General features: G+C 39.0%; 1 protein-coding gene across 4 annotated transcripts in view; it reads left to right on the forward strand.

Moving 5' to 3' along the window:
- The window catches only part of ST6GALNAC4 (ST6 N-acetylgalactosaminide alpha-2,6-sialyltransferase 4), a 36,370-nt gene extending 14,602 nt beyond the window's left edge, over positions 1-21,768 (forward strand). For all 4 annotated transcript variants that reach the window (XM_053695626.1, XM_053695625.1, XM_053695628.1 and 1 more), the window contains exons 3-6: positions 3,954-4,103; positions 4,257-4,666; positions 12,949-13,056; positions 18,810-21,768. In XM_053695626.1, coding sequence (XP_053551601.1) covers positions 3,954-4,103; positions 4,257-4,666; positions 12,949-13,056; positions 18,810-18,996 — 855 coding nt within the window. In that variant the 3' untranslated portion in view covers positions 18,997-21,768. The remainder of the gene's footprint in view (positions 1-3,953; positions 4,104-4,256; positions 4,667-12,948; positions 13,057-18,809) is intronic.
- Positions 21,769-22,775: the final 1,007 nt, after the last annotated feature.

The following is a 22,775-nucleotide window of genomic DNA, read 5'->3' on the forward strand; positions in this document are numbered from 1 at the left end:
TGTATAAATCATTGCTGTGCTGCATCATATGGTAGCGAATGATCAGGCTGCGCTGCTGGTCGCGCACTGACAACAAAAGAATTGTTTCCTGTACAATTTGAGATTTCTGCAAGAAATGAAGTCTCTAATTAAAGGGATTTGAAATGACGCTCCTTTAGTAAGACAAATATGTTAATGTAAAAAGAAACAGATTGTGTAAAAAAAAACAACCAGAAAACAATTTACTTGTTTTTTTGTGTGCAAAATAGGCACTTATACATTCTCCCCATAGCCCTTGCCCTCAGGGAGATAAGAGTTTACATGTTGGCAACATAGGTTGTATTCTGCCTCTTCTAAGCATTGGGAAATCTGACTCCCTGTTTTTCTAGTATTCATTTAATTGTACGGTGAACTGTAAATTTGTTTTTTCCTTAATGTGTTTCCAATAACTTGTTATACTAGTTGCAGAGTATACAATGTATGATAACTTGCGTTTAGGTTTATTTTTCTATATGAAATAGTGGTGTTTGTTCTTTGAAACCACAACCAATTAAAATAGCTTGAACTTGCAGGGAGATCATATCTCATTATGTTATCACTTTCTGTACACACACATGCTTCTTTATACAGTTTCAAATTATCATGTTATTACAACTCACTGGGAGTGAAATTTCTTCTGCTGGCTATGATTACATTGCTTTTCTTTAGCCTATACTTAAAGGAACAGTCTACTCCAGAATTGTTATTGTTTAAACAGATAGATAATCCCTTTATTACCCATTCCCCAGTTTTGCATAACCAACAGTTATATTAATATACTTATTACCTCTGTGATTACCTTGTATCTAAGCCTCTGCAGACTGCCCCCTTATCTCAGTTCTTTTGACAGACTTGTATTTCAGCCAATAAGTGCTGACTCATAAATAACTCCACGGAGTGAGCACAATGCTATCTATACAGCACACATTAACTAGCACTGTCTAGCTGTAAAAAAAAACAGTCAAATTGCACTGAGATAAGAAATTAGCATATGAGCCTACCTAGGTTTAGCTTTTAACAAATCAATTTTGATGATAAAAATACATTGGAAAGTTGTTTAACCCCTTAGTGACCACAACACTTTTACATTTTCTGACCGTTTGGGACCAAGGCTGTTTTTACATTTCTGCAGTGTTTGTGTTTAGCTGTAATTTCCCTCTTACTCATTTACTGTACCCACACATATTATAAACCGTTTTTCTCGACAATAAATGGACTTTCCAAAGATACCAATATTTTCATCATATCTTATAATTTACTATAATTTTTTTTTATAAAATATGATAAAAAAATGGGAAAAAAAACAACACTTTTTCTAACTTTGACCCCCAAAATCTGTTACACATCTACAACTACCAAAAAACACCCATGCTAAATAGTTTCTACATTTTGTCCTGAGTTTAGAAATACCCAATGTTTACATGTTCTTTGCTTTTTTTTGCAAGTTATAGGGCAATAAGTACAAGTAGCACTTTGCTATTTCCAAACCATTTTATTTTTCTCCAAAATTAGCGCTAGTTCTGAATGTCCCTTGACATGTATATATATATATATTTTTAGTAGACAACCCAAAGTATTGATCTAGGCCCATTTTGGTATATTTCATGCCACCATTTCACCGCCAAATGCGATCAAATAAAAAAAATCGTTCACTTTTTCACAAACTTTAGGTTGCTAACTGAAATTATTTACAAACAGCTTGTGCAATTATGGCATAAATGGTTGTAAATGCTTCGCTGGGATCCCCTTTGTTCAGAAATCGCAGACATATATGACTTTGGCATTGCTTTTTGGTAATTAGAAGGCCGCTAAATGCAGCTGTGCACCACACTTGTATTATGCACAGCAGTGAAGGGGTTAATTAGGTAGCTTGTAGGGTTAATTTTAGCTTTAGTGTAGAGATCAACCTCCCACCTTACACATCCCACCCCCTGATCCCTCCCTGACCTCCCTCAAACAGCTCTCTTCCCTCCCCCACTTCACAATTTTCACCGCCATCTTAAGTACTGGCAGAAAGTCTGCCAGTACTAAAATAAAAAGCATTTTTTAAAAATGTTTTTTTTTAATGTTTATATTGATTCTGCAGTGTTTGATCCCCCCATACAACTCTCTAACCCTCCCCCATCTACCTATTTGTTGTCATCTTGGGTACTAGCAGCTGTCTGCCAGTACCCAGTTTGCCCCCCCCCCCTAAAAAAATTTTTATGCAAAATAAAATATTTTCTGTAGTGTAACCTACACACCCTCCAACCCCCAGATTACTTGCCCAACATTTATTATAACCCCCTCAATCTCTCTCTCCCTCCACATGTTTTAACTCTAAAATGTAAATGTTGCGTGCGCCCGCACACCCCCAAACCTCCACAGCCCCCCACTCCACATTCCCAGTCAAGTGCACACACATCAGTGTGAACAGGAAACAGAACGGAGCATCAATGGGCCACCCACCCGCCTCCCTGCAGCAGCTCTCACCCACCAACGATCAGCACCTTCCATGCCCGAAGCAGAGAGGGCCACAGAGTGGCTCTCTCTGCATCAGATGCTTAAAAAAGGTATTACAGTGATGCCTCAATATCAAGGCATCACTGCAATACCCTGGAAGCGATCACAATTGCTTCCAGAGCTTCAAACCCCAGAGGACGTGTCAGGCACGTCCTTGGTCGTTAATTGGTTAAAATTATATGCCCTATCTGAATCATGAAAGTTTAATTTTGACTAGACTGTCCCTTTTAAGTATAGATACTTTTAAATCGGTAGGAATGCCACAGGCGGAATCAGTTATTTCAAATGCAAAAATAAAGTTAAATTAACTATTTGTACACAATTTAATGCACCCCAGCAGGTAAAATGGATCATTGGGAACAAATTAAAGGGACAGTCAAGTCCAAAAAAACCTTTCATGTTTCAAATAGGGCATGCCATTTTAAACAACTTTCCAATTTACTTTTATCACCAATTTTGCTTTGTTCTCTTTGTATTCTTAGTTGAAAGCTAAACCTAGAAGGGCTTCTATGATACTTTCTAAGCCCTTTAAGGCCGCCTCTTATTACATGCTTTTTAATTTGCTTTTCACATCTGGGGAGAGCTAGTTCATGTGAGCCATATAGATAACATTGTGAGCACGCCCGTGGATTTTGGCAGACACTGCACTAATTGGCTAAAATGAAAGTCAATAGATAATAAATAAAATGTCATGTGATCAGGGGGCTGTCAGAAGATGCTTAGATACAAGGTAATCACAGATGTAAAAAGTGTATTAATATAACTGTGTTGGTTATGCAAAACTGGGGAATGGGTAATAAAGGGATTATCTATCTTTTAAAACAACAATAATTCTGGTGTTGACTGTCCCTTTAAATGAGAGAAAAATGTAAGGTACACTGCCCATTTTAATACTAAACCAGCTCATGTCAAGTTTTATGACATCAAGCTACATAAGCCTTCCTATAGAGAACCCAACCCCCTTGTAGGGCTGTTATAGGAAGTAATGGACATTGCACACAAATAAATAAAAGGTAAAATCCATTTAAACAGATGAATAATACATTTTCAATGATTTCTATTAAGTATAAAACACTGCTTATTGACAGACTGTTTCATATCCCTTTAAATTATGCACAAATATTCTCACATAATAACGCTGACTGTAATACATCAATAAATAAGGTAACTTTTATAAACGCAAACGGGAGGTTACAAAGCATAGCACCTGGCCTTATTATTTTTTGTAGTGGCAAAGTAAGTTACAGATGCAATAGGTGCACTGCGTAAACAGTTCTGGAGACATCCTATGGCTGGGAAATTATGTTCTCATGCTCAGCACAAGGTAACTGGTAATATCATTGTCTTTTTATTCTGCACTTGTTGATTATGCAATTCTACTGCATTGAGTGGTCCTTTAAGTGTTCATTTTCTGACTTGGGTTGTGCCCACAGGCGCGGGTATGTGTAGGATGCCTGCTGCTGGGAGCTGTACTGTGGCTGTGCTGGGTGAGCACCAATACCAGGGAACAAGAGGACAGACCCCCGTCCTTTTTGCCTCACATATTGCAGCTCTCTGGATATAGCAGGCTTCCAGATGGAGGGGTAAGTGAGTCTGTTAGAGCTGTTTTCTTTGTATAATTGTAGTGTCCAATTTCTTTTTAAATTGAGGGCATGGGTATTATTGTGCTGCACAGTCTGTTTTATTTGATATGATGTTGACTTATGATATGCAATAATCTTGCTTTCCTCATTCAGTCGCTGGTCCGAGCTCCATGTGGAACCTGCGCTGTGGTATCCAGCTCAGGGCAGATGCTGGGATCTGGCTTGGGCCCTCAGATCGAGCAGGCAGAGTGCGTTATGCGCATGAACACAGCGCCCACTGTGAGGTACGAGCCGGACGTGGGCACACGCAGCACATTCAGAGTTGTATCTCACACCAGCGTCCCTCTTCTTCTTCGCAATCAGACGTACTTCTTTCAGCAGTCTCAAGATACCATTTATGTGATCTGGGGGCCCTCGCGTCAAATGGATACAGATAAAGGGATCACGTATCGTGCCCTAATGCTGGCCAAGGGCAAGTACCCAGAGGCGCAGATCTATACGCTGACACAGGACATGATGGCACATTGTGATCAGATTTTCCAGAATGAGACTGGGAAGAACAGGTCAGTCTAAACCTCACTCAGCTAGGCAGACGTGCATTGAATACAATCATTTCTCACTATATACATTGATAATTTAAAGGGACAGTCTACTCCAGAATTGTTATTGTTTAAAAAGATAGATAATCCCTTTATTACCCATTCCCCAGTTTTGCGTAACCAACACAGTTATATTAATATACTTTTTACCTCTTTGATGACTCTGTATCTACGCCTCTGCAGACTGCCCCCCTTATCTCAGTTATTTTGACAGACTTGCATTTAGCCAATCAGTGCCCTCTCATTTGTAAGTCCACGGGCATGGTCACAGTTATCTGTATGACACACATGAACTTACACCCTCTAGCTGTGAAAAACTTCCAAATGCATTGAAAAAAGGGGCGGCCTTCAAGGGTTTAAAAATTAGCATATGAGCCTACCTAGGTTTAGCTTTCAACAAAGAATACCGAGAGAGCAAAGCAAATTTGATGATAAAAGTGAATTGGAAAGTTGTTTAAAATTGTATTCCCTATCTGAAGCTTGAAAGCTTAATTTTGAACTAGACTGTCCCTTTAATGTGTTTAAAACTGGGAAACACAAGATTTTTTTTTTATCTAATCAAACCATGGAATGTGGCAGAAAGCACCAACTGATTACACGATTTGTCTGCAGTTGTGCTGTAAATTAAAGGGACAGTAAAGTTAAAATTAAACTTTCATGATTCAGATAGAACATGTAATTTTAAACAACTTTTGAATTTACTTCTATTATCTAATTTGCTTCATTGTCAGTATCCTTTGTTGAAGACCATACCTAGGCAGTGCATTACTGTGAGCTAGCTGCACACATATTGCTCTTGTCTTTGGATTCACCAAATCTTTTATCAAATTTGCTTTGTTTTCTTGATAGCCTTGAAGGCCGCCTCTTATCTTATACTTTTTTTTTTACAGCTAGACAGTGCTATTTTACGTGTGCCATATAGATAACATTGTGCTCACTCCCGTGGAGTTATTTATGAGTCAGCACTGATTGGCTAAAATGCAAGTCTGTCAAAAGAACTGAGATAAGGGGGCAGTCTGCAGAGGCTTAGATACAAGGTATTCACAGAGGTAAAACGTATATTAATATAACCGTGATACAGAACTGGGGAATGGGTAATAAAGGGATTATCTATCTTTTAAACAATGAACATTTTCAAGTAGACTGTCCCTTTAACATTTTTAAAGCAAATTAGCATCCTTGTTGCAGTTAGTTTTAATAGTCAAACTCTACACACTATTTGCACTAATTGACTTTATTAGTCCGATTAAAGTCAAGTACGTAAACAATGTAGCAGGATTAGCCTTGAGAAGTCAGCAGGTGCATTTCAAGGTCTGAAAATTAGAAATTGATCAAATTTCAGAGCCAAGTTACATGAAAAGGGGGCAAAATAAATAATGAAAAAAGCTGTTCATTATGTATAACTAAACATTTTATATAAAATCTCAATCTGTTAACTGTCCCTTTAAAGGGACATACAATTGCAAAAAGAAAATGCCATAATGTGTAAGAGCATTTAACCCCACTATATGGCCAAAAGTATACGGAAAGATGTGTGTATATTTTTATGCGTCGTGTGTTCTGTCATGTGTTGATATTTTTATGCGTCGTATGCTCTTTCGTTTCTATATTTTTATGCGTTGTGTGTATATTTTTATGAGTCGTGTGTTGATATTAAATGCGTCTTGTGTTCTGTCGTGTGTATTTTTATGCGTTGTGTGTTCTTTCGTTTGTATATTTTTATGCGATGTGTGTTCTGTCGTGTATATTTTTATGTGCCGTGTGTTATTTAAATGCGTTGTGTGTTCTCTCGTGTTTATATCTTTATGTGCCGTGTGTTCCGTCATGTGTTGATATTTTTATGTGCCGTGTGTTCCGTCATGTGTTAATATTTTTATGTGCCGTGTGTTCCGTCATGTGTTGATATTTTTATGTGCTGTGTGTTCGTCATGTGTTGATATTTTTATGTGCCGTGTGTTCCGTCATGTGTTAATATTTTTATGTGCCGTGTGTTCCGTCATGTGTTGATATTTTTATGTGCCGTGTGTTCCGTCATGTGTTAATATTTTTATGTGCCGTGTGTTCCGTCATGTGTTGATATTTTTATGCGTCGTGTGTTCTGTTGTGTGTTGATATTTTTATGCGTCGTGTGTTCTGTTGTGTGTTGATATTTTTATGCGTCGTGTGTTCTGTTGTGTGTTGATATTTTTATGCGTTGTGTGTTCTTTTGTTTGTATATTTTTATGCGATGTGTGTTCTGTCATGTGTTGATATTTTTATGCGTCGTGTGTATATTTTTATGCATTGTGTGTTCTCTTGTGTGTATATTTTTATGCATTGTGTGTTCTCTCGTGTGTATATTTTTATGCATTGTGTGTTCTCTCGTGTGTATATTTTTATGCACCATGTGTTCTGTCATGTGTTTATATTTTTATGCGTCGTGTGATATTTTTATGCGTCGTGTGTTCCATCATGTGTTAATATTTTTATTTGCTGCATGTTCCGTCATGTGTTGATATATTTTCATTCGTCGTGTTGATGTTTTTATTTTTAATCCCAGTGGGATCTTTCAAAACAAGTTGAAATTATTTTAAAACTTGCTATGTATTGTTTTAGCCACACATTTAATAACAATCTAGGTTATTGTTGTGTTTTATTTGTAATTATTATTATTTTTATTTTATTTTTTGCATGTCTCAGTGTCTATATTTGTGGTTTTTGTCTGCTTATGTATTTAACCCCTTCCTGACGGTACTCATTTGTCTACAACGGAACAAAGCCTGCAATCCTATATAGGAAGTGGCTAAGGTTTAAGGACAGCTAAACGGTCAGGGTGTTCCATGCTGTCCTAACAGCACTAAGGGGGTAAATTATGCATAGTTAAAAAAAAAAAAATTAAATACACATTCGTTGTCTATTTTGCCCTTTTTCATGCAGTTTTAACTTTTAGAAACTGGAAGTGGACTCCTTGGTTAAAAAACCTACCCCGGTAGGCTCAGGGGTACCCAGCTATGCGCTACTGGATACTAGCTGCTGATTGGTGGTTGCACATACACAACTCTTTATCATCTGCTAAATTGTTGTGTTCAGCTACCTCCCAGTAGTGCATTGCCGCTCTCTATCTGTATCATGAAAGAAAAAAAATTGTGTTTCATGTCCCTTTAAGATGATTTTAGTTAATTCAATATACAGTTTATTTCTAATGAGTCAATTCAAGTTTTCCAGGACATTCAAAAAAAATAAAAATAAAGTAAATAAAGTATTTTAAATTAACTGGAGTTCTGTATTTTCTTGTGCTAAAAAAATAGACATTTTGTTTGTATGTCTGATTATGTTCTCTATTACAACCATGGGAGTCGTCTTTGGCAGCCAATAAGCAACTTATTCTCTGTATGTTCACAAACATGAATTTCCTGTTTTGGTTTAAAGGGGACAGTATACACCAGAATTGTTATTGTTTAAAAAGATAAGACAATCCCTTTATTACCCATTCCCCAGTTTTGCATAACCTGGGGAATGGGTATAACCATGTTATATTAATACTTGTTTTACCTCTGTGATTACCTTGTATCTAAGCCTCTGCAAACTGCCCCCTTACCTCAGTGCTTTTGACAGGCATGCACTTTAGCCAATCAGTGCAGACTCCTAAATAACTCCAAGGGAGTGAGCACAATTTTATCGTTATGACACACATGAACTAACACTGTCTAACTGTGAAACACTTTCAAAATGCTCAGAGCTAAGAGGCGGTTTTCAACGGTTTAGAAATCAGTTTGAGCCTACCTAGGTTTAGCTTTTCAAAAATACCACCAAGGGAACAAAGCAAATTTGATGATCAAAGTAAATTGGAAAGTTGTTTAAAATTGCAAGCCCTGTCTGAATCATGAAAGTTTAATTTTGACTAGACTGTCCCTTTAATGTCAATGTAAGCATCAGCATTATAAATAGTGCTCTTTGTTCTGTATGACAAATGTGTTTTTTATTATCAAATCCCCCTCTCACTGAGACGCACATTGTGCTTTATATAGATATGCTGGGACATCATCCAGCTTTGTGTAATTGCTGAATCAGATTTACAGTTTTCTTTCTGTGGGTTTGAGTCTCTGTACGAGTTCAAGGACCCTTTATTATTTCTCCTTTTTGTCTATTTTTATCCCATTTCTGGATTGGGACTTTAATTATAGGAGATATATGATTTTCAAATGGGCTGGAGGTGTAGGGTGGTTGTTGAAGGAGCAAGGGGCATTAAAGGGATGTGAACCCCTAAAAATGTTCTTTTGTGATTGACAGAGCATACAATTTTTTAAAAAAAGTTTTGACTTCTGTTATCAAATTTGCTTTGTTCCCATGGCATTCGTTGGTGGACACCTAGGTTGGTGTCTGGAGCCCTACATGGCAATAAATAGTGCTGCTCTTGCAAGTGGATAACATTCTTGCAAAACCTCTGCCATATAGTGCTCCTGAGGATATGTGCCTGCTTTTCAACAAAGAGATAACAAGAGAACAAAAGAATTTGATAATAGAAGTAAATTAGAAAGTTGTTTAAAATTGCATGCTCTATCTGAATCTTTAATAAAATGTGGGGTTTAATATCACATAACACAGATGGCAGGAAAAATGTGTAATTAAATGGACAGGAAACCCCAACATTTTCTTTTGTTGTTCCTATAGAAACATAACATTTTAGTCAACGTTACAATTTACTACTATTGTCAAATTTGCTTCATTCTCTTAAAGTGAATGTAAATTTTGATGCTAAAGTGCCCGGTTTTAAAAATTTGATTAAAAACAGGGGCACTTTAATTCATCAAAATTTACATTTCACTCCTGTTGTGTGAAAAAAAACTTACCTTTTAATCTTGACAGCAGCTCCAGCTTCCTCCGGTCATCGCAAGCCATTTCTGATGTCAGAAATGATGGATAGGTCATCCTCCAATCACGGCTTCCCCCCTGGGGGAATCCGTGTCCGATTCAATGCCGTGATTGGAGGAAGATGGATTCATCATTTTAGACCCAGGAAGAGGCTTTGCGACGGGTGGAGGAAGCTGGAGCTGCTGTCAAGATTAAAAGGTAAGGTTTTTTTTCACAACGGGAGTGAAATGTAAATTTTGATGAATTAAAGTGCCCCTGTTTTTAATCAAATTTTAAAAAAACGGGCACTTTAGCATCAAAATTTACATTCACTTTAAGGAACATTAGCAGCTAGCGGAACACATCTAGTTAGCCAATCACAAGCGATAAATGTGCATAGGCACCAATCAGCAGCCAACTCCCTCTAGTGTAGGATATGTGGAAGTGTCCTAAACTGACGTGCTCTATCTGAATCATGCAATTTTAATTTTGAATTTCTTATCCCTTTAAAGGGACATGAAACCCAAATGGTTTCAGAAAGTGCAATATTAAACAACTTTCAAATTTACTTCTGTTATTTTGTTCTCTTGGTATCCTTTGTTGAAAAGCATACTTGGGTAGGCTCAGGATCTGCTGATTGGTGGCTGCACATGTATGCCTCATGTTATTGGATCACCCATCTGCATTGCTGTTTCTTCAACAGAGGATACCAAGAGAATAAAACCAAATTGGGTAACAGAAGCAAATTGGAGCGTTGTTTAAAATTGTATTCTCCAACTGAACGATGAAAGAAACATTTTGGGTTTTATGTCCCTTTAAATAACTTTGAAATTGGTCAGAAAACAATACACTAATCACTTGAAATTCAGACTACAGTGTTATTGTATTGTCTTTGTATTATGCAATTCTATTTTATCTACAGCAAATAAAACAGACCAGGAAACCACATATTGTAATATCTTAAAGGGACAGTCAACTCCAAAAATCTTATTGTTTAAAAAGATAGATAATTCCTTTATTTACCATTCCCCAGTTTTGCATAACCAACACAGATATAATACACTTTTTACCCTTGTCATTACCTTTTATCTAAGTCTCTTTTGACAGCCCCCTGATGACATGGCTATTTTTATCTTTTTTATCTATTGACTTGCATTTTAGCTAATTAGTGCTCTGTCAGGCTGAACTCAACGGGAGAGAGCACAATGTCTCTATATGGCGCACATGAACTAGCAGTCTCTTGTTGTGAAAAGCTAATAAAAAAGTATGTGATAAGAGGCTGTATGTAGTGTCTTAGAAACAGGCAGAAATTTAGAGGTTTAAATGTTATAAAGTATATTAAAGGGACAGTCTACATCTTAGTCATCTTATAGTCTTACCTTAGATTAAGCTGCAAGTGTCCTCCTGCACCCCTTTTTATATCATGCAGCAGGAACAGTAAAAAAGTTATTTTACAATGAATAGTGTTTCTGGCCAGTTTAAAATGGCTGCCAAGCTCCACCCACTAATGACATCACCAGCTGGGCCGCATCTAGACACTACTGAATAGCATTGACATTCTGTTGAATTCAACTAATGAACTTTTTGTGATTGGACACCATATGCAGACCAGATCATGATGTCATCAGTGGGCTGAGCTTGGCAGCCATTTCAAACTGGCCAAAAACACTATTTATTTTGAAATAACTTTTTTACTGTTCCTGCTGCATGATATAGAAAGAGTGCAGAACGCTATTTGCAGTTTAACCCCTTGAGTGCTAACGACGGCTCAGAGCTGTCGCTAGCACTCTCCCACCTTGATGGAGATTTGGGGGCTCCCACCCGCTCCTACCCCGGCGATCGGGCCCGCATAGTGACAGGCATCGCCGGGGCTTCACGTTATGCGTGGTGACGTCATCGCGCAATTTTATTTAACATTAACAATGTTAAATATAGGAGCAGGGAGCATGCTGTTAGATCGCCTAACCTTTTCAACAGTTTAAGTCTTGGGGATCTGAAAGAAAAAAAAAAGTTAAAAAAATATATATTTTAAAAAATATAAAACAAAAAAAAATAAAATAAAAAAGCTTAGCACCCAGGTGGGAAAGTGCTTAGCACTCAAAGGGTTAATCTAAGGTAAGACTTTAAGATGACTAAGGTGTAGACTGTCCCTTTTAATCTAACAATGTTGGTTGTGCAAAGCTGGGGAATGGGTAGTAAAGGCGTTGGCTATCTTTTAAAGCAATAACAATTTTGTTGTAGACTGTCCCTTTAATAACAATATGTTGGTCACAATAGATAACAGTAACACTCACAAACAAATTGCACCTCCAGGTGCTTATAGGGCAGGCAAGGACTTCAGTTGCCCAGCTCAACTGTGTAACCTTGATTTTATTACACTTTTTTTGCTGTTGAGACACCTGCTTGTACTTCTTTGGACGCTCTTCTGTTTTTCCTGGGCAACACAGAATTGTCTGATGTGAACACTTGTATAGGCTTCTGTACTGGTTTTTGGCTCGGAGCAGAGTGGCCGGAGGTCTCGGTCGTGCTGGGTGATTCGAGCCCTAGCATTTCCCATAAGCACTAGGAGGTGCTATTTGTTTGTGCTAGTTTGATATATTTTGAACAACATATTGGTATTAAGATATTATACTATATGGCGCCTTGTTTATTTTATTTTTTATTTTCTTTGTTGTAGATGATCTTCTGCGTGGTTTTCTGAACCAGATTCCCATCTTTGAAGAAATAATCTTTAAAGTGATGGTAAATCCTAATGTTTCCAAAACGCTAGGATTTACTGTCGCTAAAAATAAATATGACTTTTGGTCATAACTTTATTAAAAAAATGTTTGCTAAACTTACCGTTTCTGTGCTGTGGCCTCCTCGCAAAACTCTGGGGTTCTGGCTGCCCATAGCGCAGCACTCCTTTTTTTTTTTTTTTTTTTTTTTTTCAATGAGGTGAAGTTCCCACCTCTAAACCAATAGCCGTGCTAGCATACAGAACAGTCATATGACTAGCACAGCTATTGGTTTAGAGGTAGAAACGTCACCTCATTAAAAAAAAGAGCGCTGTGCCATGGGCAGACGGAGCCACTGAGTTTGGAGAGGAGGCCGCAGCACAGAAAGGGCAAATTTAGCACACTTTATAAAAAAGTGAAAGTCTTATTTATTTTTAGTGATGGTAAATTCTAGCATTTTTGAAACGCTAGGATTTACCATTAATTTGATCTTTTTGGACTGTGGATTATTTTTATATTTAAAATGTGTAATTGCCAATTGCATGCCATATTTCAAAATTTTAGGCTATAGATGTATAACTTTTAGCCTTTTCTTTTTTCTATTGGTTGTGTGTGGAGCACCCCTATCTAGATCCAATTTATGAATTGATCTACTGTATTTAATGGTGCTTCAACTAATGACTGTCTCTCTGATCGCAGGGCAATGTCCGGCTCTTTCCTCAGCACGGGATGGTTTACAATGATACTAGCCATGGAGCTGTGTGAGGAGATTTCTGTGTACGGTATGGTCAGCGAGAATTACTGCAGGTAAGGGGAATATAGGTTATGTGGCAGAGGGAGAGAGTGGATAGAAGGCTTAGAGACAGTGGCTGGGGATGAGAAGATTTGGGCAAGAGAGAGGGATCTAGAAAGCCTGAGAGAATGTAACATGGTTATCCTGTGTTTAGCTTCAGTGGTTTGATGAAGAACCAATTTAAATTCCTCATCCCTTCTGCTCACAATGGGATTTTCTTTAAAATGGGGTCTGGTCCAGCCCCTGAGGATAAATGTTGAAAAAGCCTGGTATATAGAGAGGGCCAGTGAGGTAGGTAATAATCTGCAGGGAGGCAGGAAGTGGGAGGTAGAAGCTGGGTGTTAGGGTACAGTGACATGTGGGTACGGTTTCCTAGATTCACTAAAGCTGAGTGGCTCCTCAGGCTAGCATCTTGTAGACCTCACTGAGCTCTCAGCCAGCTCTTATACAAGAGCTTTATGCAATCGATCCTTAAGGTCTGATTGTTCACTGACTAACAAAACAGAACTCCCACTTCTTTATTGGTGGATTGAGACACTCCTCACAAAAAAACAAGAACCAATACATATTGAAAATCCTTGCTTTAATGTAACAAAATAAAGATATATTTTCCTTTTCTCCAACATAGGTGTGTCCGGTCCACGGCGTCATCCTTACTTGTGGGATATTCTCTTCCCCAACAGGAAATGGCAAAGAGCCCAGCAAAGCTGGTCACATGATCCCTCCTAGGCTCCGCCTACCCCAGTCATTCTCTTTGCCGTTGTACAGGCAACATCTCCACGGAGATGGCTTAGAGTTTTTTAGTGTTTAACTGTAGTTTTTATTATTCAATCAAGAGTTTGTTATTTTAAAATAGTGCTGGTATGTACTATTTACTCTGAAACAGAAAAGAGATGAAGATTTCTGTTTGTATGAGGAAAATGATTTTAGCAACCGTTACTAAAATCCATGGCTGTTCCACACAGGACTGTTGAGAGGAATTAACTTCAGTTGGGGGAACAGTGAGCAGTCTTTTGCTGCTTGAGGTATGACACATTCTAACAAGACGATGTAATGCTGGAAGCTGTCATTTTCCCTATGGGATCCGGTAAGCCATTTTTATTCAGACAGTAAATAAGGGCTTCAGAAGGGCTTATTAAGACAGTAGACATTTTCTGGGCTAAATCGATTCATATATTACACATATTTAGCCTTGAGGAATCATTTAATCTGGGTATTTTTGTTAAATAATATCGGCAGGCACTGTTTTAGACACCTTATTCTCTAGGGGCTTTCCCTAATCATAGGCAGAGCCTCATTTTCGCGCCGGTATTGCGCACTTGTTTTTGAGAAGCATGACATGCAGTCGCATGTGTGAGGAGCTCTGATACATAGAAAAGACTTTCTGAAGGCGTCAGTTGGTATCGTATTCCCCTTTGGGCTTGGTTGGGTCTCAGCAAAGCAGATACCAGGGACTGTAAAGGGGTTAAAGTTAAAAACGGCTCCGGTTCCGTTATTTTAAGGGTTAAAGCTTCCAAATTTGGTGTGCAATACTTTTAAGGCTTTAAGAATCCGTGCTCTCAAATTGGCTAATTCTTTCACCCTAGACGCCACTTTGCAATTGGCTAGGTTAGCGGCGAAGAATTCTGGGTTTGCTATTGTGGCGCGTAGAGCGCTTTGGTTGAAATCTTGGTCAGCGGATGCGTCTTCCAAGAACAAACTCCTTAACATTCCTTTCAAGGGGAAAACGCTGTTTGGCCCTGACTTGAAAGAGATTATCTCTGATATCACTGGGGGTAAGGGCCACGCCCTTCCTCAGGATAGGTCTTTCAAGGCCAAAAATAAACCTAATTTTCGTCCCTTTCGTAGAAACGGACCAGCCCCAAGTGCTACGTCCTCTAAGCAAGAGGGTAATACTTCTCAAGCCAAGCCAGCCTGGAGACCAATGCAAGGCTGGAACAAGGGAAAGCAGGCCAAGAAACCTGCCACTGCTACCAAGACAGCATGAAATGTTGGCCCCCGATCCGGGACCGGATCTGGTGGGGGGCAGACTCTCTCTCTTCGCTCAGGCTTGGGCAAGAGATGTTCTGGATCCTTGGGCACTAGAAATAGTCTCCCAAGGTTATCTTCTGGAATTCAAGGGGCTTCCCCCAAGGGGGAGGTTCCACAGGTCTCAATTGTCTTCAGACCACATAAAGAGACAGGCATTCTTACATTGTGTAGAAGACCTGTTAAAAATGGGAGTGATTCATCCTGTTCCATTAGGAGAACAAGGGATGGGGTTCTACTCCAATCTGTTCATAGTTCCCAAAAAAGAGGGAACGTTCAGACCAATCTTAGATCTCAAGATCTTAAACAAGTTTCTCAAGGTTCCATCGTTCAAAATGGAAACCATTCGAACAATTCTTCCTTCCATCCAGGAAGGTCAATTCATGACCACGGTGGATTTGAAGGATGCGTATCTACATATTCCTATCCACAAGGAACATCATCGGTTCCTAAGGTTCGCATTCCTGGACAAGCATTACCAGTTCGTGGCGCTTCCTTTCGGATTAGCCACTGCTCCAAGGATTTTCACAAAGGTACTAGGGTCCCTTCTAGCGGTGCTAAGACCAAGGGGCATTGCAGTAGTACCTTACTTGGACGACATTCTGATTCAAGCGTCGTCCCTTCCTCAAGCAAAGGCTCACACGGACATAGTCCTGGCCTTTCTCAGATCTCACGGATGGAAAGTGAACGTGGAAAAGAGTTCTCTATCTCCGTCGACAAGGGTTCCCTTCTTGGGAACAATAATAGACTCCTTAGAAATGAGGATTTTTCTGACAGAGGCCAGAAAAACAAAACTTCTAAACTCTTGTCAAACACTTCATTCCGTTCCTCTTCCTTCCATAGCGCAGTGCATGGAAGTAATAGGTTTGATGGTAGCGGCAATGGACATAGTTCCTTTTGCGCGCATTCATCTAAGACCATTACAACTGTGCATGCTCAGTCAGTGGAATGGGGACTATACAGACTTGTCTCCGAAGATACAAGTAAATCAGAGGACCAGAGACTCACTCCGTTGGTGGCTGTCCCTGGACAACCTGTCACAAGGGATGACCTTCCGCAGACCAGAGTGGGTCATTGTCACGACCGACGCCAGTCTGATGGGCTGGGGCGCGGTCTGGGGATCCCTGAAAGCTCAGGGTCTTTGGTCTCGGGAAGAATCTCTTCTACCGATAAATATTCTGGAACTGAGAGCGATATTCAATGCTCTCAAGGCTTGGCCTCAGCTAGCAAAGGCCAAGTTCATACGGTTTCAATCAGACAACATGACGACTGTTGCGTACATCAACCATCAGGGGGGAACAAGGAGTTCCCTGGCGATGGAAGAAGTGACCAAAATCATTCAATGGGCGGAGACTCACTCCTGCCACCTGTCTGCAATCCACATCCCAGGAGTGGAAAATTGGGAAGCGGATTTTCTGAGTCGTCAGACATTACATCCGGGGGAGTGGGAACTCCATCCGGAAATCTTTGCCCAAATTACTCAACTGTGGGGCATTCCAGACATGGATCTGATGGCCTCTCGTCAGAACTTCAAGGTTCCTTGCTACGGGTCCAGATCCAGGGATCCCAAGGCGACTCTAGTAGATGCACTAGTAGCACCTTGGACCTTCAAACTAGCTTATGTATTCCCGCCGTTTCCTCTCATCCCCAGGCTGGTAGCCAGGATCAATCAGGAGAGGGCGTCGGTGATCTTGATAGCTCCTGCGTGGCCACGCAGGACTTGGTATGCAGATCTGGTGAATATGTCATCGGCTCCACCATGGAAGCTACCTTTGAGACGAGACCTTCTTGTTCAAGGTCCGTTCGAACATCCGAATCTGGTCTCACTCCAGCTGACTGCTTGGAGATTGAACGCTTGATCTTATCAAAACGAGGGTTCTCAGATTCTGTTATTGATACTCTTGTTCAGGCCAGAAAGCCTGTAACTAGAAAAATTTACCACAAAATATGGAAAAAATATATCTGTTGGTGTGAATCTAAAGGATTCCCTTGGGACAAGGTAAAGATTCCTAAGATTCTATCCTTTCTTCAAGAAGGATTGGAGAAAGGTTTATCTGCAAGTTCCTTGAAGGGACAGATTTCTGCCTTGTCTGTGTTACTTCACAAAAAACTGGCAGCTGTGCCAGATGTTCAAGCCTTTGTTCAGGCTCTGGTTAGAATCAAGCCTGTTTACAAACCTTTGACTCCTCCTTGGAGTCTCAACTTAGTTCTTTCAGTTCTTCAGGGGGTTCCGTTTGAACCCTTACATTCCGTTGATATTAAGTTATTATCTTGGAAAGTTTTGTTTTTGGTTGCAATTTCTTCTGCTAGAAGAGTTTCAGAATTATCTGCTCTGCAGTGTTCTCCTCCTTATCTGGTGTTCCATGCAGATAAGGTGGTTTTACGTACTAAACCTGGTTTTCTTCCAAAAGTTGTTTCTAACAAAAACATTAACCAGGAGATAGTCGTGCCTTCTTTGTGTCCGAAACCAGTTTCAAAGAAGGAACGTTTGTTGCACAATTTGGATGTTGTTCGCGCTCTAAAATTCTATTTAGATGCTACAAAGGATTTTAGACAAACATCTTCCTTGTTTGTTGTTTATTCTGGTAAAAGGAGAGGTCAAAAAGCAACTTCTACCTCTCTCTCTTTTTGGATTAAAAGCATCATCAGATTGGCTTACGAGACTGCCGGACGGCAGCCTCCTGAAAGAATCACAGCTCATTCCACTAGGGCTGTGGCTTCCACATGGGCCTTCAAGAACGAGGCTTCTGTTGATCAGATATGTAGGGCAGCGACTTGGTCTTCACTGCACACTTTTACCAAATTTTACAAGTTTGATACTTTTGCTTCTTCTGAGGCTATTTTTGGGAGAAAGGTTTTGCAAGCCGTGGTGCCTTCCATTTAGGTGACCTGATTTGCTCCCTCCCTTCATCCGTGTCCTAAAGCTTTGGTATTGGTTCCCACAAGTAAGGATGACGCCGTGGACCGGACACACCTATGTTGGAGAAAACAGAATTTATGTTTACCTGATAAATTACTTTCTCCAACGGTGTGTCCGGTCCACGGCCCGCCCTGGTTTTTTAATCAGGTCTGATAATTTATTTTCTTTAACTACAGTCACCACGGTATCATATGGTTTCTCCTTTGCAAATATTCCTCCTTAACGTCGGTCGAATGACTGGGGTAGGCGGAGCCTAGGAGGGATCATGTGACCAGCTTTGCTGGGCTCTTTGCCATTTCCTGTTGGGGAAGAGAATATCCCACAAGTAAGGATGACGCCGTGGACCGGACACACCGTTGGAGAAAGTAATTTATCAGGTAAACATAAATTCTGTTTTTATTGGGGAGGGTTACAGCATCATGGTCAAGGGGTGTAATATGTCGGCTCTCAGCAGTGAGCCACATTCGCCATCGGACGTGAATTTATAGACATTGTGACATATTATTCAGAGCTAAAGGGCTTAGTAAATACAGCAAGAAAACTTTAAAGAACGTCCTTGTTTAGCGCACTCGCTGACACTACAAGACTCATTTTACACTGCAAACTATACAAAATAATTTTGCCAATTTTACAGATCTTATCTAATATTGTACCGAACTTTTCATTTCCCCCCTCATGAATAAATGTAATATTGGTAAAAACATAGTCGTAAGGGACCTCACCCTTCTGTCATATCCGATAGTTCTGCCTCTCAGACCCAGAAATATATAATGAATCAAAACATTGGTTTAACAAGTGTATTCCTATTGCTCTCCGCAGGGATCACATGCAGTCCTCTGTGCCTTATCACTACTATGAGAAGGGGCGCCTGGACGAGTGCAGTATGTATATAATGCACGAAAGGGCCCCGCGTGGAGCTCACAGATTCATCACAGAGAAAGCCGTCTTCTCTCGCTGGGCCAAGAGGAAACGGATTCACTTCAACCACCCGTCATGGGGATCATGAAAATAGGAAATCTGAATAGACGATGGTCATTTTAAAAAACTAAAGCAAAAAATATGAGTAGCTGGAGCAGGACTCTGTAGTGCTCACAGGGTTAAGCTGACTAATATCCTCTCACTTTAACAGGCAGTTGTTTAGACTTCTGACAGTGTAAACAATGTTGTATTCTTGCCCCAAGAGCTTACAATTTTGCTTGTAATAAGGTGCAGCATTCAATCCTTCTTCATAGGACAGCTCTGTTTACATGTTATGCTGTAGCGGTGATACGCCTGTTCCCGAGTATGATGCCGGTTGCTGTAGGTTGTTACGCACCCTCTGTGGTAAGTAGTGGTTTTACTCTGTTAGGGTTTTAGACAATGCAGCCATTTCAGACTTGTACTTTGTGCAGCAAAGGTTAATAGTTTACATGCTTATTGGGATCATTCAGTATTATATGACCTAGTATTAATTACACCACTTCTCATTCCCAGGCCACAGTTTACGCCACAGATGGTTATCTGACCAAACATGTCAGAAAAACTTCACAAACAATTTACAGATTATAGTATCAGCTCAAGGTGGGTCCTGGAGATGGCTTTTTATATAATCCTAAAAATCCTTTAAGGCGGAAAGATTGTTCGTTACTCATCAATCACTGTAAGAACAGCAACCACTTGTATGTTATCAGATCGACATAGCTCAGGCAGCTCAGCGCGCCTTGCTGCTAAGGATTCTGGGTAGCGATAGGAAAATAACTGCACTCCCTTAGCCAAGACATGGCACAACAAAAAGTTCTTGAAGTTTAGTGTCATAACCGTCACCCACAGACAGCTGTTTCGTCCTCGTTCCTCATCTAGTATGAGATTAGTTTCTAGGTACTTGGATGATATAAAGGGTCAAAATGAACTATTTTACCTGTCTTGTTTAGCTGTATATTAAATGTGTTGCGTTTCTCTCTGACTGAGCATTAAAAGTATATTCTAAGACGCACAGTGCGAACAGTCTTACATCAGAGATTATAGAGACTAATACAGTTATGTATTACAGGGTTAGAATAGACAAATCTACTTTACATTGTTAAAAGAAAAGATCAAGGATCGCACTGTTTAGTATTTAAATTACATACCACTTCTCTTTAGCTTGACTTTATAAACTAGCCAATAAGTGAAGGGTAATTCCAATGGTTATTTTATTATTATTTTTTTATATACTGTTACTTTTATTTCTGTATTTGATCATTTTAGAGTATAATGTGCCTTTTTACCTGTGGATAATGGAAGACCACTGGGTCGATTTTTCCATTTTTTTATTGTTTTTAAATGTATTATGAGTACAAATCCTTCAATTTGTTACAATTCAGCATTACTAGATTCCATGTTTTGTTGCGTGAAATCGAATTTTAGCGATCAGTGTTAAAAATCGAGAAAAAAAGATCTCAGATTGTACTCACAGGTCTTTTTCATTTTAGTGATTTGGTACTTACTTTTAGGATTTCATATTTTATCAGTATTGCACATTGATAGATAGCAATTTGTTGTTCTAATATTTTATTTATTTAAAGCTTTTCTTGCTGTAAAAACCGAGGTGTGTTGTTTTTTTTCTTTTGTTTCCCAGCTTTTTTAAAAAATTTTATTTCGTCATAAATGTTTACTATTATACAACTTCAGCGCTAACAGGACTTTTTATATATAACTGAAAACAGAGTGCGGATGTGTTTTTTAATTTTTTTATTAAATATATTTTTTTTATCACCTGTACAACAATTTCAAAATATATGATAACTAAAGTAATATTGCAAACCAATAAAAAATACTGCTGTTAATATCCAAAATGATCCAATTTTATTATCACATTACAATTTAGATCATAATATAACCATACCAAATGTAATAATCTAAAAATATGTGTCAAACATGAGTTAAATTTATCACATAAAAAAATATAAATATTATTTAAAAAACAAAAAAACTTGTACTTAAAATCAATTACGACATTTTGAAATGTTCATACGAAAATTCCAGTGTATTTAATACGTTTATATACCACACATGATCACAAAAACTAGAAAACTGGAGTAGATTCCAATGTACTTAATACGTTTATATACCACACACGATCACAAAAAATAGTGTAATTTCCTCTTATGCAAAAAATATCACAATTTCCAACTTGGGAACAAAAAATGCTCAAAATATTGCTCAGATGGAAAGACACCAGAGGATACCCTAATAGAGAGCTGTTTCTTTTTTTTTTGTCAAAGCTCCACAGACATTTGGGCTGCGTCTGTGACTAAAATTTGCTATTGAGCCACATAGCTGGGGGTTTTTCTACAGCGAATATCTAAAAAAAATACTAAATTTAATTTACTTAAAATTTGCATGCGTGTAATGTTTACCAATCAGTACTGACATACTATTGCAACTATATTAGTTTATTGCAATCCAGACTTACAAACTTTCACAAAGTCTGGCTTTTGATGGCCTAATACAACTGAAAGAAGAGAAATGATTTTCTTCAGATTACAAAAATTAAGCCATAAACCAATCTGTGCTCAAAAGACCTAACTATATATATTCTTTTCAGCGGTTTTGTATTGTTTCAGGAATTTGTTTTTAACCAATAATAGTTCAACGTTTCTAGTGCTTTAAATAATTTGTCCTTCACAATTTATATGCCGATCTGCTGTGTCCTCGAGATGTGATGTCTGCTGGTTTAGGCGAAGACCAACAAACCTTGTTTATCTAAGGGGTGTTGCCTACAGTGTACAATGAAATAAAATATATATATTTTTAACTTCTCACTTGTACATCCAGATTTATTTGTTGTCCAATGAATCTAGTCTGTTATCTACACCTGTAAGCTGTGACTACGAGGGGTTTGGGGTGTATAGTCACTAGCAGGCCTTCACCAAATGGCATTTTGGTAGGGGGCACTAACCCCCTCCCCCCCATGTGCCCCCCTTGAAGGTGGTAATCCCACCAATCTGACCATGTCTGATCCCTTCTTTGACACACCCAGACTCTTCCCATGAAACACTTAATCCTGCCCTCAAATTACCAGTGGGTTTCCCGAGATATAATTTCTGGAGATGCCACTGACGTCACCTTTAAGGAGCCATATGCGGTTGTTACAAATTGTCATGTATGTATATATAGATAATATTTACACACAGTTGGTGAGTACTTTTTATGGATCTACAATGGCAAAAGTCTTGGTGTTTAGGGGAATGGTGCTCAAGAGAATAACAAATTTTGCCCTGGCTACACCCTTCTCTGGATGATCCAACCTACAGTTATAAGCCTGCCGGTGTATCCGTAAGCCAATAACAAGAGGCATATATGTGCAGCCCCAATCAGCAGCTCCTTAGCCTACCTTGGTATCCTTTTCAACAAAGGATACCAAGAAAACAAAAACAAATTTGTAAATTGGAAAGATGTTTAAAATCACATGCTCTATTTGAATCATGAAAGAAAAATGTTGGGTTTCTTGTCCCTTTAACATGCATACCAAGAGAACTAAGCAAAATTGATAATATAAGTCAATTAGAAATTTGTTTATACAGTCATGCTCTATCCAGTCCAATAAAGTTTAATTTCTTCTGTTATGTGTGATCAGTCCACGGGTCATCATTACTTCTGGGATATAACTCCTCCCCAACAGGAAATGCAAGAGGATTCACCCAGCAGAGCTGCATATAGCTCCTCCCCTCTACGTCACTCCCAGTCATTCTCTTGCACCCAGCAACTAGATAGGATGTGTGAGAGGACTATGGTGATTATACTTAGTTTTTATAACTTCAATCA

The sequence above is a fragment of the Bombina bombina genome, chromosome 12, assembly GCF_027579735.1.
Source record: "Bombina bombina isolate aBomBom1 chromosome 12, aBomBom1.pri, whole genome shotgun sequence".
Taxonomy (NCBI): Eukaryota; Metazoa; Chordata; class Amphibia; order Anura; family Bombinatoridae; genus Bombina; species Bombina bombina.